The sequence below is a fragment of the Neopelma chrysocephalum genome, unplaced genomic scaffold (genome assembly GCF_003984885.1).
Source record: "Neopelma chrysocephalum unplaced genomic scaffold, ASM398488v2 Primary Assembly neopelma1_61b, whole genome shotgun sequence".
NCBI classification, from domain to species: domain Eukaryota; kingdom Metazoa; phylum Chordata; class Aves; order Passeriformes; family Pipridae; genus Neopelma; species Neopelma chrysocephalum.
Genome location: NW_020897717.1, coordinates 3549104 through 3566642, shown reverse-complemented (window position 1 = coordinate 3566642; position 17539 = coordinate 3549104). Strand labels below are relative to the sequence as shown.

Sequence of the window (17539 nt, the reverse complement as noted above, 5' to 3'; positions counted from 1 at the left end):
AAAGTAGCTGTGCAAAAACATTGTCTTTTCTCCCCAACATTTTATTAAGATTATGAGGCTTGCAAATAAGTTCTTTTTCCTGTTTTAAATGCTGCCTGGGATTTGAAAGGAAACTGATTTACTTCATTCTCATCTGTGATCAGTGTGACATTATCCTGCAGGTCAAGAGGACCCTTTGCTGACACATGTGCTATCCTGTTCTTTCAACCTTCACTCCATGCAGGCTTACAGCTTTCAAATCACAATGCAGTACAATTCTGTCTGACCCAACCAGCCAACTAAGCCACTCCAGATATTCTTAAAGCTAAACTGAAAACTTCTTTACAGCAATACAGGCCCATTGCATCTTCCCACTCCTGAACATTAAAATGTATCACTTATACTCTTGAAGCCACCTTACGCAGTTCTAGAGGCTTTATATATTGCCTTTTAATAACCTAAAAAACTACTTTGTGGTACATATTCTTTAAAGACATACTTTCTAGACCACCGGCCATTTTTGGTGCTCTTTTGTGAATGCTCCATTTGAGGATGATATAAGACAAATAGCAGGATCACACCCCTAAGCTCCAGGGAGCAGATTTCAGGCTGTTCAGACATCTTGCTCCTCCCATGGAAGAGTCCTATGGGATAATGGTCCTGATGAGAAGAGGATTCCATGATGACCTCCCCCAAGCTCAAGAATAGTCCATCCTGATGAGCAGAAAGGCAAGCAATAACAGCAGGAGGCCTACACAGATGAACAAGAAACTCCTGACAAAAGTCAAACATAGAAAGGAAGCACATGAGATGTGGACACTCCCTCAGCGTGCATAGACAGGACTGGGAATGTCAAAGCTCACCTGGAGTTGAATCTGGCAAGGGGAGTTAAGGATTCAAGATGGGCTTCTACAGGGACAGCAAGAGTGAAAGGACGACTAGAGAAAATGTGAGACTGTGCTGCTGAATGCGGCAATGGAGCTGCTGACGAAGGAGACAGAAAAGCAGCTTAAGCTCTCCCCCCTTCCCTCACGTAAGCATTTAGGCACATTTGTGACCAGTTCCACCTCTAAACCAACATGTATTTCTTATAAATCCAAAGTGAATTATATTTATCTATTTCATAAAAGGCATTCAGTAGTCACCATTGTGTGTCATTGCTTTGCCACACATGGATTCTAAGAAAAAATTTACTTAGGTGACAAAGTAATTGTCATTGTGTAGAAAGAGGAAGGAGATAGGAAAGAAGGATTCAGAAAATCTTTCTTATCTTAATACAGCTCTTATTTCTAGAAATTTCAAATTTCTAATAATATTGTGGTGTTCTGTATCATCCCGATTTTTTTTCTGAAAGAATTGCCTGATATTGAATCTAGGACTCATCCATGAAACCCCTGCTCATCATCTCCTTTCCAGATTGAATACAAGATATTTTCTTTCTACTTGGTACTATGAGCAATCTTCTACTTGCGGTATCTCACGCCTTTAATGCAGTTCTCACCTTAGAGAAAAACTATCTGTGAATGCCACGTGAGTTGCCAAAATGTGTAGACACAAGAACATAAGACATGGACTAACAATAATAAACACCACAATCTGTACTCAAGTCCCACCCCATCAATGACGTTTTTACCTAATTACTTCTTTTCAAAAACTGAGCGGATAAAATAGGATTAAAACCCTGCTCCATGTCAGGTATCTTTTCTGAGAATTTTAGTTACCTGTCATATACTTGGATATATCTATTAAATAAGAAAAATCAACTGTTCCTTTTTCTGAAAAGTGCAATTTTGTAAGAAGTTATTACAAAACCTTTCAGTCCATTTGTTAAAGTGCTTGTAGTTACTGGAAGAACGTCAAATAATGTCTATAGCAATACACTACAGTTTTAAAAGTATGGCAAATATATGCATTTCTCAGAAATTAAGAAAGTAATATCCACAGAAAAGTGACACTTTAAAATACTTTTCCAGTCCACCCACATCAGGCCATCATAAGATACTTGTAGAGCCTATTTCCTATCACAGCAGCTGTTTCCTCTTTGTTGCTGTCCGTACCAAGTTTTATTAACTGCCTAGCGTCCATTCTCCCTTTTTCAGCAATTACAAATAGGAACCTAAAACTAGTTTGTGAATACCTACATACAGTAAAATCTGTGTAGGTATTCACAACGGATGCAAGTGAAATCTGAAAATGGAGGTTTTCTTTTCCTCTTGTTCATTTTGTTTTCATGTCACTCCGCACAAACTAGTTTTAGGTTCCTATTTGTAATTGCTGAAAAAAGGAGAATGGACGCTAGGCAGTTAATAAAACTTGGTACGGACAGCAACAAAGAGGAAACAGCTGCTGTGATAGGAAATAGGCTCTACAAGTATCTTATGATGGCCTCATACTAGTATGAGAAGATCGATGCTGATCAAAAATGTCAGCAAATATTGTATCAGGCTGTCTTTTCATTCTTAAACGAAAAACTGGAGATTAAGAAAGCCCCAGTGATATAAAACTGGCTGGAGAAAGTCAAAAGCGATTTGGATCTTACGCTTGGGAGTAAGCAGAGAAGTGTCTTTTGTGTGGTGGTTTTCTCCTCTCACTGTCTCTACTTTTAGTTGGTTCCATGTATTTCTTTGAATCTGGGCTTGAATGTTCCTGAAGGCATGTCATTCTGCCTACAGCAAAATATACCCCAAGCAGAGGGGGCTTCTTCGAAACTTCGTACGTTGTTTTAATCACTCAAAACAAAGCATTCTCTGTGACATTTCCTGTGTAGTGAAGTGCATATTGCTTAACTGCAGTCAATGAAAGCTGCAGATACACTGCAGTGCCGTGGAACAGGCACGGGTGGAAAAGTAGCCGGAGTCACAGGCACATGGTTCTGCACTAAACTAGGCATAGGCATAGAAAGGGGCTAATCACAGGACTGAAATGCAGCATTTGGAAATTAATGAGTCTTCTGCTGATCATTTTTCTCTGTGGCATATTTTTCTCCTTTATTTCTAAGGGACTCTGCCAACTAGATTTAGTTTGAAATTGTTATTGAAAGCTGATAATTTTATTTTTGACATTAAGAGTACTTTAAACATTGTGTTCCTTTGATTCCATCCTGGGTATTTAGTTGTACGTGAGCCAAATGAAATTTTTTAGTAATAGTAAACAAGAAGTGATCAGACACATGTTCTTTTAAGAAAAACCTTCATATTTAAGATTTTATCAAACCTCCTTGCTAGCCATTTACTACATCAAAGTATAACTTGTTATTTAAACAGTTGCTGGAGAAATAGATGAAGGGGCAGACAAATGCTCACTAGCTCTGTTCTGTTGACTTTCCAGAGGTGGGGCAATCTCCTTTCAAGGGCAGGTATAACATCTTAAACTACACTAAGTGCCTGAAAATTTAACACTCACCTACATTATTAGGATTATTGATGCTATACTGAATGATTAAACAATATCTGAGGCCTAATGAGTTATTTCTGCTTGGAAAGGGAGCGGAATGAAGGAATTAATTCTTCAACACAATTTTGTTCATTTGCAGCAAGTAGGCATACGTTCCTTTTTCTCCGAACACTTCTGGAATAAACCGCACTTTCTTTGCACAGTAGTGTAAACTTGTCTTCCCAGCTACTAATGTTCTTTCCCAAAATGTCATATTTTTTTTCCCTCCTCCCAAGCGTCATTGAACAAACACGGCTACCAAAAATTCTTTGTGTCTTTATTTTCCAAGCTTTCTGAGGCTGTGGACAGATGTGCTAATCCAGACCCAAAGGATTGTTTAGCTAAGGTCATCAATTCAAACCACGTAACCTGACTACACCGGCACAAACCGCTCTTCTGAAAAATGTGTGCAGATAGCAATATTCAAACAGGAATGCATCAAAAGCTGGCATTGATGACTTCTACCAAAAAACCCTGAATCCAGAAGCAGGTGTGCATCCAAAGCCTGATACTTACAGCTATAGCCTCCTATAACCCAATTAATGCTCTGGGTCCCTTGGTTTTGGACCTCCCAGTCAATGGCATTACACACACAGAACCCCAAATCCTATTAGTCAAAGTCAGTTCCAGCAAATGTTCCCATCAACTCCACCTTGGCTGAGATCCCCTCCAAACTTGAAATACAAATGCTGGCAGTTTCAAGCATTCTCCATCCCCTGAAATATTGTTCAATGAAACAAACCTTTCTTAATTTAGTTTGTCCTTTCCAAGACATCTGAAATCCTAAAAATCACTAATACAAGCAGTGTTTCATTTGCTATTGCAACCAGTCCAACGTCTGTCACTTTCCTTTGTGCTGATAACCTAAAAATCTTGCAAGATAAAAATTAATCTTTGAAAAGCCCACATAAAGGTTGCTTCAGAGTCCTATTCTTGTGTTTATAACAATAAGGTTACTTAATTCTTAATTATGTACGGATAATGTAATGTGGTTTTATCTAATATTGTTCTGGTTATAGCATCAATGGCTAAACTGGATCTTAAAGGTAATCTCCAACCTAAATAATACTATGATTTATATATGGTATAAATACACAGACTGTATAGAGGAACAAGAATGTGAAGAAATACTTGTCTACAAAAACTAATCATAGCTGATTCATAAACAAGAAGAGAAAGAAACTGGCGGTCTATTGATAGGGAGACTTACTCATAAACAGTATCAATATCAAAAGCAGTACGACTGATTAACAATTTCCTTTCCTACGTGGATGCATGAACTTCTCTATATGTTTATTTCTTCTGTCTTATATTTGAAAGCACTTGATTAATTCTTAAAACTAAACCACTAAAGCAACAGTTCCTTTAACTGGTCTTTGATCTAACACAATAACTGCAGCAGCTTCATTAATCTAATGATTAAGTTTGCAACTAGGTAGCTCTTTGGTGTTTTAAGGTAGAGTGAGTAGACTCTGCTCTTCATTCTGTGACTACAGCACAAATCAATTTTTTTTAGCAAGTGAGATTGTTCTAAGGTTATTGGGCTTTGGCAATTCAGAACTATTTTCCTGTTTCTCTCTCCTTTAACCCAGTTTACTCAGTACAACTATTCTGAATAATTTCACCTTACTTCTGATGTTTTTTTGCTTCCTAGTGTCCAAATAAGTTTGTAACTTGGAATACAAATAGCTGCAAAACAATGCCAAAGTTATTTTTGAAATCTCTGAATGCATCTTTTAAAGGAAATACAACTTATGTCAGGGTTTATAAATCTCACCATCTCCATTAAACATAAAAATTTAACCAAAATTTAGATGCCAGTACAATTTACTATGGTACCTTTCATTTGATTTGCCATGGTGCCTGCTGTATACAGACCTATTTATTCTCCTCTGAATACTTTATCTACATACTATACTAAATATATGAAGCAGAGCAGTTTTCCACTTATTGCTATCTCTCCCAGACATTTTATTAGATGCTTGCTAAATATTCAACCATAACATACATAGTTATGTCAGTGGTTAAGAGATGAAAGTCTATATTACTTCACTCAGGAAATGAAGTGCAGGTTTCGGTCCTTTCATTGCAATATCCTTCAGTGCATGGAACATAAATGCTTTTGCAGTGGATTGTTCAACAAGCGGGTGATGCAATGGCTTACAAAGCTAAGACACTGTATGATTTTTAAGGCCACAGGGTTAATACATAGTGATAAACTATTCAGTTATAATTGTACCTTTCATGCCAGTTTAATTGAATACTATGAATATTACACAGTTAAAACCTACTCTGTTATTTAGCAGAAATTTGAATTTTGATTCCCCTGAAATCTAACTGATTCAACATGTATTAAGTTATATTATCCTGCAGCACAAATCAAATCCACACGAATTTTAACAGATTCAATTAACCCAAACATGTTGGGGAGTAAGAAAGGCAGGAAATCTCCAAGAAGGCTGTACATAAGTAAGTGCCATCTCATAGAAGACAATTGTCCAGTGACCAATTCTCAACCGTAGTTGAAATGTAAGTAAAGATTTAACAAGGATAATTTTTCAAAAAATATCAGCTTTAATTTTTTTTTTCCACAACGTAATTCATAATAATATGACGGAAGTGTTTTAATTTCAGGTTTGAATTTTCTAGAACTCTTAAGGTCACTACTGTGTGGTAATCTTAGGTGATAAAAAGAAAGGAATTAGCGAGACCATTTTTTACGATCTCCAACACAACACAGGGTGAAGGACTTCTCTGAACAATGGCAATCCTCATTTTCTGCATCAAAAACTCTAGGACAAATTTCTATGGTGCCATCAAGACAGTGTCAGTTTTCCACATAGAAAGCTAGCCCACAATCAAAAATGAAGTAATTTCAAAGATACCAGTGCTAGAATGTTAACAAACACCAATGCTGCAGCTGCTCAGACTGCAAAGCAATTCTTTTAAACATAAATAAGAAGTGTAACAAACAAACTAAAGAGTAACGAATTTCCCCAGACAAAAATACCTTTGATACCTGTGAATTTCACCTTAGCACAGGGAAAAATAACAATTGCTACTTAAAGTAACATGTAAAAGGTTATATGTAACAAAGCCACATTTACTAATCCACATGGACTAATTCTTATATATTTATTTAATTAAGAATGTCTTTTTGAAAGCAATACAATCCTTTTTTAAAACTTTCAAATGACAGGAAATCTAGCTACGTTGTTAAGACAGTTTTGCCTACACAGTTTCAGTCTAGGAATATCTTTTGGATCCTAATGACAGTATAGTGTATTTCTCATGTAATTAAACAGAGAGTCTATCAATGCATTAACTATCAATGCATTAACTCCTGACAACTATAGAAGATTTTAGGTATTCCCAGGTTGAGTATAATATTGGTTCTCATTACTGACACTTCTGAAAGGCCAAGTTACAATCATGAACTTAAACTTGCATCATATTACCAGAAAACCTCCCCAGGATACTTCTGGTGTTTTGTAAAGCTGGCATCTCACTACTGATGTGGATCCTCTCCCCTTCTCCAATTCCCCCCATCTCCAAATACAATTGGGATTTTGTGTTTTCTAAGTGTCATGGTCACATCAAAAATAGAGTAAGCACTGGATAAAAACAGCTAAAACTTTTAAATTGTTTCCTGTAATTGTATTTTTTCCCTTTTGAACTTGTATCTTCAAGAGGATAGACACTTAGGCCTGAGGCAAAGTGTTACTCACTGTGAACAAGGAAGCAAAAATCTTTCCACATCAGCAACAGAGTGAGCTTTGTGAAGCCTTCTGCATCATATTCCACCACACCGCTGTCAACAGAAAAACAACAAAAAATTAATACAATTTTTACCTTATGATACTGAATGATTAATATGTAAATTTTGTATTACAGGGATTGTTATTTTTGTTTGTTTGCTCAGAAACTTCCAGTATTTGCTTCGTTTATTAACAGTTAAAATTGTCTAGCTAAATGTAAATTAAACTTGTAATAATCTTAATTATGCTGTGTTATTGGAGTTTCTTACCCAAAGAAAGGCCATGTTCAGTTTACATAAACACACTTTAGAATGAAAGGAGATCAGCTAATGCATCTGCAGTCCTAAACTGGTAAAACTGTGGACACACAAATTCCCTGTATCTTACTCAGATTAGGATAATTTATTAACTCTGTAGTAAGTGAGAGGGTAAAACTGAAAGTATGCAGGCTGAGTAGAGTTTAAATTTGAAAATTGAAAAGAGCATATATAAAAACAAAACATGAGAGCATATAAAAAATTCGATATAGAAGACTTGGATTACAAGTTTCAATCATCAGAAGTTGGTATTCTCTAAAAAACTCAAGCAGTATCAGAACTCATGAACTACATTGTAGATGTAATAAAATCATAGGCGCACCTGGCCATTTCTATACTGTAGTTTTCTCAGAAGAAAAGGAAATACCTTGTCCTGACAAAAATTGAGCTTGCATTGACTGTCTACTCGACTATCCATTTCAAGTCATTGTTATCTAATTATCATTGTATTAAATCTGGGTCCATGCTAGAAGCCACCTGTTTTCCTAAGCTCACTTGAGAGACACGAGATTTGAAGGGCTCCCGAATAGCCATGTCATTTGGCATCACTCCTCGGAAGCAGAAACCACTCATCACAACTAGGTAAAGACTTGGACTTTCACTCTAGTCAGAATTTAGGTGGGAAACCAAAGTGCTGACCCAGGGTAGCCCTGGTTAATTGATTTGTGAAACTAATGTGTCATCATGCCTGGCCATGGCCACTGCCTGATCTGCAGGAATCTAACATGACCCAACAGCCTCTTCTCTTGAGAGACAAAATACTGCTTGGTGTGGGAGCAGCTGGTCTCCCAGTCCTGTTTTTATGCCAAGCAGTGGTTTCTGGCTCCTGCAAGGCTTAGACCTGCTTCCCCATTCTCCCACCTCAGTCACTGCCTATTACTGTAAGACTCCTCAAGTCATTTATTCAGAAATGAGCACGTTTCTTCTGCACAAGAAGAAAATCCTTACTGGCCTTTTCCAGTCATCAACTATTTTCTAGTAAAATCAGATGGGCAACTGGCACAGAAGTGAAATAATGCTGACCTTCATTACAGTACTGCTACAGAGAGACAACCTATACACATCATTCTGTGAAAAATGACTAGATTTCATCTCATCCAGTGGACAGCAGTCATACAACCACAAACCATGTGCAGAAAACTACTTTCCCCCATGCTACAGAAAAGAATGCAGCGCAGGAAAACTTACGTTCCAAAGTGACTCAGGAAAGCTGCAATGTACTCTCTTCTCTTATGGTATCCTTGAATAACATACTGTACCTGAAAAAAGAAAGAAGAAAACAAATCCAGAGCTATAAAAAGATAAAAATGCTAAATCCCACTTTGTCATATAGTTCTTGTAAAGGAAGATTTATGTTTGACATGGCAGTAGTTCTGAAACCTACATTTAGCTTGTGTGATTTTCTTAAAGAATCCTAAAATGCCTTTAAAACAAGCCCTGGATCTTGCACACAGAACATCTTGCAGAGAAATTTCTTCACTCACGTTTGAGTGAAACTCAAGTTTTTCACAATAGATTGAAGCACTGTTTAACTGCACAAGATAAAGAGTGAAGGAAAGAAATGCTCAGCCTTGCCTTACTGAAGTTTGAGTAGAAAGCTGTGATAGACAAATCACAGTTACCTGAACTGACAGTAGGTTAAGTGTCAAAATAACATTCTGGTTATAAAAGAAAAGACAAAAATAAGTATCTTTCACAACTGATCTTCGGTGTTTTGTGAAGACTGCATCTCCAACAAAATCTTCTGAACACTAAGCTCTGTCACTGTTTTCATGCTGACTCAGGGATCCACCTACTCAACTGCAAGCATCAACTTCTGAGGCATTCTGGGTTTTGAAAGGCTTCCATCCTGGCACAGACAAAATCCAACAATGCTAAATTTGGAAGACTTAAGGTAAAATTCTCCTTGCACCATCTATATTTTCTTATTGATTTGAACGGCATTACTTAGGAGAACAGTGTGAACAGGGCTTGACCCATAACAGAAACAATGCATGTGTCGTGAGGCTGCAAGAGCATCTGCTTTACAACTGGTGACTTGAAGTACTTATGGTGTGGTTCCATATGTGATACTTTACGTAAATTCCTTTGCTTTCCAGAATGAAAAGGTGTATTTCAGAAACCCTTTTTTTCCCTCACTGAAAGGAACAGGAAGAGTATTTTCTTGGCTATGGCAATACCAGAATTTCTTGGCTGGCAAATGCTTTCCTAAAATTACTGAAAAAGCCTTGATACATTCATTGCTGAAAGCTATCTTGTATACCTTAAAGTTGAATTTTATTCATACATTGAAATATATTCATTTTATAAAAAAACTACAATTATTTTGAAGGCTCTGTGTAGGATCTGAAATGTTATTTTGGGAAAAGGAAAACGTACGATAAGTTTGCTCAAATGACTTTGTTTAAGAAAGGATAAAAACAGTCCTGTATGCTTGCAGATTTTAAAAACAGAGAGTAATTTTAACAGAAAACCACAACAAAAACAACTCTAAGGATAGATGCCAATATAATTATGGAAACACATTTTAAAGAACTTTTTCTAAAAGATAAAATTATTTTCTTCATTTAGACAATTGAAAGTAAAAATAATAAACAAATGCGAAGTTTGTAATAGGTAAACTTCTAGATGTTGGCCCCTAAGCTTTCTTTTGAAAAGTACTCTTAAATAATGGAGAAACTTTCAAAATACTATAATTGTTCTTTTTTGTTTAAACAGTAAGCTAACAGGAACACAACCTTTTCAGCAACCCTAAGTAGCTATTACATCCAAACATCCAAACAGACTGCTGATTCAGTTCATTTGGATGAAACGTATGAGAATAAAAATCATTGAAAGTATTCAAAACTTAGTGATGACTAGGTATGAGAACTCCCAAATAGAAAAATAATATGCAAACTACACATTTGTATTTACTTACAAAATAGTATGCTACAATGCAGTGTTATACAATACAATAACATTTTATCCTAAATCGGAACATGTCACATGAAGAAAAAAACTGCTCCAGGATTCTGACCCCAACGTCACTTGTTTACCTAAAAGAGTTGTTACATTCATGTCCTGTTTAGGTGCTCAGCTCTTATCAAAAAGATATTCCCTGTGTAGTTCAGCTTAAGTATGCCTTGCCTGGACCACCTGGCAGAAGAATAACGATTTCTATGGAAATGCAATACAGAGCATAACGAAAAGGAAAACTGAGTTGTCTTTACTAACTTACCTTGTTTGTTAGCAGCTGGCATACTTGGGGTACATAGTCAATAAGACAACCTCCACCAGGAAAGGCTGGGATGTGAAGGGCAGATGATCCTCCAAGCGCACTAAAAACAGAAGTTAATTTAACAGTACATTATACATACGGTCCCTGGGATTTGAAAATGATTTCTACACAGTCTTCTTTCCCTATGCTTAAAGTCAGTGGGCCATGAGGAAGTGTATTTTATGCTGTGGTGACAAGAAGAAATATTGAGTGATACCATCTACAAAAACAGGTTATAACATGACCCACTCTAAATAAACCACTTAAATCAAGAGTATCACTTAATGCAAAGCATTCTCTCAGGAAACAGCTTTTTCATTGGGAACAGTTCTGTTCCTTAGTCCTCATCAGTAAGATGTGGAATACTGTAGTTCAGGTATCTTGTTAGTTGTGTGAGACTTGAAGTCTTAATTATTCCAAAAGCCACCTTCAGTCAAAACAGCTAAGCATAATCAAAATAATTTGGACTGAGGAGTTATAGATGGCCAGATGCAAACATTGATGATATCATCTACTCCAGTTTTGGACCTCCCAATACAAGAGAGATGTTAACCCACTAGATTAAGAGGGCAGTGGGTCAGAAAGTTTATGAGGTACATGATGATGTAAGGGGGGATGCTGAAAGAAATGGGTTTGTCCAGTCTTCAGAGAACACTGGGGAGGTGGGGCTGTTAAGGAGGGGAGTTTAAGGCATATTGTTATTGAAGGTGTATTGATGCCTTCAATTATCTAACAAAAAATTAAAGAGATTATGGAGCCAGTGGCTCCTCTGAAGTGGTGCTCAGTGGTCCACAAAGCTCAGCTGAATGACTGCCATGAGCACATGAATCTAAGCTGGCCCTGCTCTGAGGAGTGGCTTCGCCAGATAACCTCCAGATGCTCTCTCCAGTCTACATTGTTTCATAATTATATTCCTTGATTTGATGATTTTGTTCATCCCCAGAAGGAAATAATAAAAACAAGGATACTAACTCTGTCCATGCACAGACTGGAAATCTGAGTGGTAGGGATCTACAGAAATAAGATAACCTCAGAGATGTATTTAGTAGTACCCTAATCATTTGCCTTTATCACAGGATGGAAGACTCAAGCACACCTGCTATTACCGAGGATAATTGCTTCTTTGGTGTGGAAAGATCTAACACTTATTTAAATCAGGCTGAATTTAACAAGGTAAAGTCCATGCTACTTTCTTTTAGCAGTAACTGACCTAAATCTTTCTTACAGTCCCTCACCAATCAAAAAGGATATGAATTTGCATTACACACTGTGGATTACATCATTCACTAACCATCCAAAAACTCATTGGCCACCATTAAAAACTTCAAAAGCTAAGTAACTTTGTGGCCTCCTGTTTACCTGGTGTTTCCATGACAAATTAAGCTGGCTAGAAAGAAAGTTCTCTGCAAAAAAAAGCTCATATTCTCCAACTGGACCTGCCCTTGTATTTTCCTCAGTACTTGATAAGAAATCACTTTGGTATATATAAAGGTCTACAGTCATACATCCCTTTGAAGGAACAGAGTCTACATAAATCAAAAAAATCCCAAACTCATAATGAGGTATATGGAAATCTGCTACTCAGGCAAAACAGTCTGGGTTTAGCAGACTGTTCACCACATGGAACAGTTCTGCAGGTCTGGATTTTGCATATGCAATGATGAAAAAAAAAGCTTTGAGTACACCACAGCTACATAAAAAAACAAACAAACTTTTCCAGCAGAAGTAAGACGAACAGGATTTTTTTTTAAAACTGAATTCAGTTTCCTTGCTGCTACCCTCTTACTAAAATTACTCAGACGGGAATATAATTTTGCAACTTGTGGATGCTTAAAAACAGTGGAGTGTGACTATTAGAAAGCTGGAACATTTCTGAAACAGTAGTTTGCTCTTAGGAAATTGAAAATATATGGGGTCCATCAGTCTCTAATATTGGAGAATGTTTTGCTACTTGTCTCTCCTGGTATGTCAAAAGTGGGTTGTGAACCTTACTTTGAGACCCTGCCTTTCCTTTTATCAAACTCCTTAAATGTTTATGTAAATCTCATAGCCTCCAATCTCATAGACAGAGCAACTGGTACTGTCCGTTTTGCATCCTGCCTTGCCTCATTTGACACCAAGTCCAAGTCCCTTCTCAGCACAGAGATACCACTGGAGATGCTCAGATGACTACGACAGGAATTACAGGCTTCTCTCTGTTACAATAGCAGGCATGAAATTAAGAGTAATCTCTAACATATTACACATGCAAAAAAAAGCTTCCACTCCTATATCATCAGCTTCCAATATATCTTCCAGACTGAATTATTATGACTTGTGAGTAAGGGAAACATACATTTTACCTGTATCCATCTCTTGAAAGGCACCAACCCATAAAAACTTGTGGACATTAATGGAAATTCAGCCCTCCTCAAAAGAAAAACAGACTGCTACAACGTGTGGTTTCTGAGAAAAAGGTCCCTCCTCAGAAAGAAGGCTGGAATTTCTAGTATAATTATCCTCTGAAAACAGAATAAAGCTGTACAATATGTAATTTATATTCTATAGAAATTATTATGGGTAGGGAAAATTAAGAGTGGACAGGCATCTTTGTTCCCTCAATTGCGTCAGAGAATCTGGTTATTAAATATTTTAATAAAATACTGCATTTGCACAGGACCCGGCCTCTGACCATCTCAAAACTTTCCATAAACATTTAGCAATTAAGGTTCATCTGTCTTATTAAACTGATATTTACCTTTTATTTTTAAACATATAAGGAAGCTACTGTTTAGAGTTTGATTTTACTATGCTGTACTATGATGTCTCTGTCATGCCAGAGACATGCCAGTACCCCCCAATCAAGAGACTGTGCAAGAGGCCATAATAATTCATTTGACTTATAATAAATCTGCAGCTGAAGAAAAACGTGATTTACACAATATCAAAGAAGGACCTGTAAAAGGCAAGGGAATTCCAGCATGCAGCTCAGTATCTCATGCTACTTTTTGAGGTACCTCACAGTCCAATCAAAAGAAAACGTGGAGAACAAAGTGCCATAAGAAGCTTTTCATAGTCAAGGACATTCCATTTATCAAGATATTTCACCAGCACAAGCTAAAGATTGCTGCACATCAGACCTGTTTTCTAGATAGTTAGGCCTCTTGGAGCACAGATCTAACACCACTCTGTTTGCAATTAAGCTTTCCTTCTTGGTATCACTGATAAACACCCCTCACAAAAAGCCCCACATTCCTTTTGTCAAGACAAAAAAAAAAAATTAAACAAAAACCACCAAGAGATATGATAAGGAAGTTATTTTGTTTTTAAATACAGACAATTAATATTGCTCCTCTACAGAATAAGACTAGTTTCAATACAACCAACTGAATTGTGTTTGATTTTTACACAGTTTTTTCCAGTAACCTGCTACTTTTTAAAGGCTAAGGTTCTAACAGTCTGAGAGTGGCTTTCTATAATTATGACAATTCAGAAAGCAACAGTCTTAGTGGATGTTATTTCATTAGGACTAGTATCAGATGAAGACTAATATACGGTAGATGTACCTGTCTATGAGATAAGGTTGTTCAAACACACTGGAACACAGAGACAAAGATTTGTTGGCCTCAGTATTTTATTGGCTTGCTCCAAACCTAGTCAGCTCTGCAAACCAACTTTATACACTTCATTCTAAGACAGAAAAGAGTCTCCTTTGCAGCAAGTTTCTGTCCTCCTGGGTTTCCAGAGTGGCAGACACAATGTGGTTCTGATCCATGATCTGTGAATTAGCTGGATTTTCTGAGAGACTCACTACTGAATTGAACAAGTACAGCAGTCAGCCTGCATTAATAGAAGTTTTGTTCTGCAACACGCTGAAATACAAGTGCAGAGAGTGTAGCTGGAGTATGTTTACATTTCTGCTGTTGACTGGTGCATTCCAAGTGACTTGCTCTGTCTGTCTCTCAATGGATCTATTTATTCAGGCCCACATACAAAATGTAAAATTCTTTCCCATTTCTTGATAGCTTATAATTACACTAAAATGTCTCTCAAGAAATGATCCTTTAAAAAAAAGGCATAGCATTAATTCACAGGTTTACAGAAGTGACTGCTTTTGTTCTTGAGTATTTACGTGTAAACCAATAATTTCCCCTTCCTGAAAACCATCCCTTCATTAGAGAAAAAGGGTGTTTCCAAGTCTCAAGCTCAGACGACAGGGTGCTTTAGCAAGGCAGACTTACAGGTACGTAGAGAGATGCTCTTACTTCCATCCCTACCCCCTTCCCTACAACTCTCCCCATACTAACTTGGGCCTGTCTAATTCCCCTAAACTCCTTTCATTCATACCACCTCTTCCCTGCAGTTCACTTTGCTTCCCCATTTCTCTGAGCAGAAAAAATGCAGGTTTCTCTGGATTGCTGGGAAACCTTTGAGCTGAGTTTGAAAAATGAGTATTATTTCAGACTACATCACAGTTTATAAAGTTATGTGCTAACACAGGTTAAGTACCTGTGCACACGTAATACAGACTATGTTTTGCGCCTCACCCCCCCCCACACTTTACCTGTTCCCTTTTCTCACCTCCAAAAATTCTGTACGTTTTTCTGTGAATAAGTATCACAAAGAAAAGAAGATTTACAGAAAAGTTTCATGCTGTTAAAAGGAGGTACCTTACCCAATAGTAGTAATTTTTTTTTCTCCAAGGAAGGAAGAGTAAAAAATGTGTGTTTGGGCAAGGAGGTCCAACACTAAGCACAGCGTGAACATAGCATTATAGAGCTTTACACCAAAAGAAAGTGGTGCATAATATTGATTGCACTCAACAATCAATTTCTAATCCAATAAATTCTTTCTGCAAAACACACATAAAATAGGGAAATGACGATGTCAATGATCGTGAATGATACACTTGAAGATTCGTCTAGCTTTGAAAATGCAAACAAATAAAAACCTTGCCTCTGCATGGAAAGACCTTTTATACCAATTTAAAGTAACTAAGAGCTTTTCTCTTGTGTGGCCAATGTTAAAATATGTTTAAATTTATGTACTACTGATGGAAAGTAGACTTTAGAGACTATAGTTCTTTCTTTAACCAAGATATACCCTTTTTAACTCTCTGTAATACCTGGTGTATTTTGAAACTAAAGCACACTGCAGACCTACATAAGCATTTTTGAAGGGTTTATTGCTCGTGATGGCTATAGGCAAGAGTAGCCTCAAGCAAGTGGAAAGAAATTCCCTTCTTTTTGCTCTTTTTTTCTATTTTGAGAGGCATGTTAAGGACTCTGATCTCTTTTCCCGTTCTCTTTCTCCCTTGTTGCTGAAGTTAAATACTTGACTTTTTTTTCTTTTGCAGTTTCATCACTTTAGTACATTACACCATTTGGCACAGGAGACACAAGGAACCACATCAAATAAAAGCACGTGACCACAAAAGCTGCCTTACCAACCATGATCCCAGATTTGCTGTCAGTTTACCATTTTTCAGACTTGCTCGACTGTAACCAAATCCCTCCTATCACACAGACAACGTGGTGCTTGGCAGAAGCCTTGGGATACTGCTTCGATCAGCAATACAAAGCTTAACAGTAAAATAAGAGAACTACTCTTGTACTGAAAAATCAGTCAGTCTAGGTTTGTGACAGTATTTTCTTCCCTTTCTCATAATACTCCATTTAAACCAAACATAATTAACATATTGCTTGTCCACTCAAATCTATCACAAAGGAAAGTGTGTCCATAAAAAGTTTCCATTCTAATTTTAAAGAAAAATTTTTTACTTAGAATTAGTTGTACTTAAGCACTGGTAAAAAAGAAGTGTATGTTTTCAGCTAACAGATACAATCTGAGTATCTACATTGTTGAATGTACAGGAAAAAAAATACAATCACAAATAGACCTAGAGGGAAAACTATGCCAAATCTACTTTTTTGAAGAAAGAATCCTGGTCAAACTTACACTTAGCATCTGGCCATTAGAGCTGAAAGGATAATACCATCTTTTTTTCCTTGACCCACTAGAGGTTCAGAGTAAATACCTCTGAGCTCCTCCTGACTAGTGACTGGAAAAAATATGAAATAATCACTTTAAAGAGCAAATAGTAAAACCAGAATGTATTTTAGTTTCACAGAATGTGCAAAAAACTGCAAGTCAGACTTACTGAGCTTTATTGCAGCATGTCATTGCAACCAGTCTGCTTCTCTGTTTGCCCACCTATAATGTCCAGATGCTTATATTGAAGTACAATGAAGTTTAATAACATTCACTGAATAGTATAAAAGCTGTGGGATGAAGTAATCTGTAAGTGCTAATAAACACTTTGTTTGGGTTATTCCAACTTCTGTATTCTGCTCCAGGTAAAATTATAAGAAAGAAGTAGTTGTCTGTAATGTATTAAACTATTTTAGATGAAGTGGTTATACCAAGGAAATATTTACATTAACTATACAGATTCTAGGTTCCAGCAGACTTTAATCCATCAGATTTACATGAAAACATAGCTACAATGATTCAATATTGAAAGACGTGGGGGGATAGGGGCTCTGTCCCCAGGATTCTACTCCTCCTTGAAGAAAAAAAACAAGAAGCATGAGATACATAGATGGTTAGCCGTATAATTAAATTAGAATATGTTTCTTTTCATCCCTTCTCTGACACTCCTCAGAGCTGGAGGAGAAAAGAACAGATACTCTTGCAGTATAAAGTTTTTCTTCCTGCTACTTGATAACATAAAAGTCTCAAAATTTCCTCTGTATTGGATAAATCAGGACTGAAGCAATTTTCCCCTCGTCTTTATATGCAGAAAGGTTCTGCAT

The 17539-nt window shown here is 36.9% G+C and overlaps 1 protein-coding gene across 5 annotated transcripts in view; it reads right to left on the bottom strand.

Moving 5' to 3' along the window:
• The window catches only part of BABAM2 (BRISC and BRCA1 A complex member 2), a 166922-nt gene that overhangs the window by 28031 nt on the left and 121352 nt on the right, over positions 1 to 17539 (bottom strand). For all 5 annotated transcript variants that reach the window (XM_027681951.1, XM_027681950.1, XM_027681952.1 and 2 more), the window contains exons 8-10: positions 10707 to 10806; positions 8675 to 8745; positions 7140 to 7222 (exon numbers count right to left, since the gene is read on the bottom strand). In XM_027681951.1, coding sequence (XP_027537752.1) covers positions 7140 to 7222; positions 8675 to 8745; positions 10707 to 10806 — 254 coding nt within the window. The remainder of the gene's footprint in view (positions 1 to 7139; positions 7223 to 8674; positions 8746 to 10706; positions 10807 to 17539) is intronic.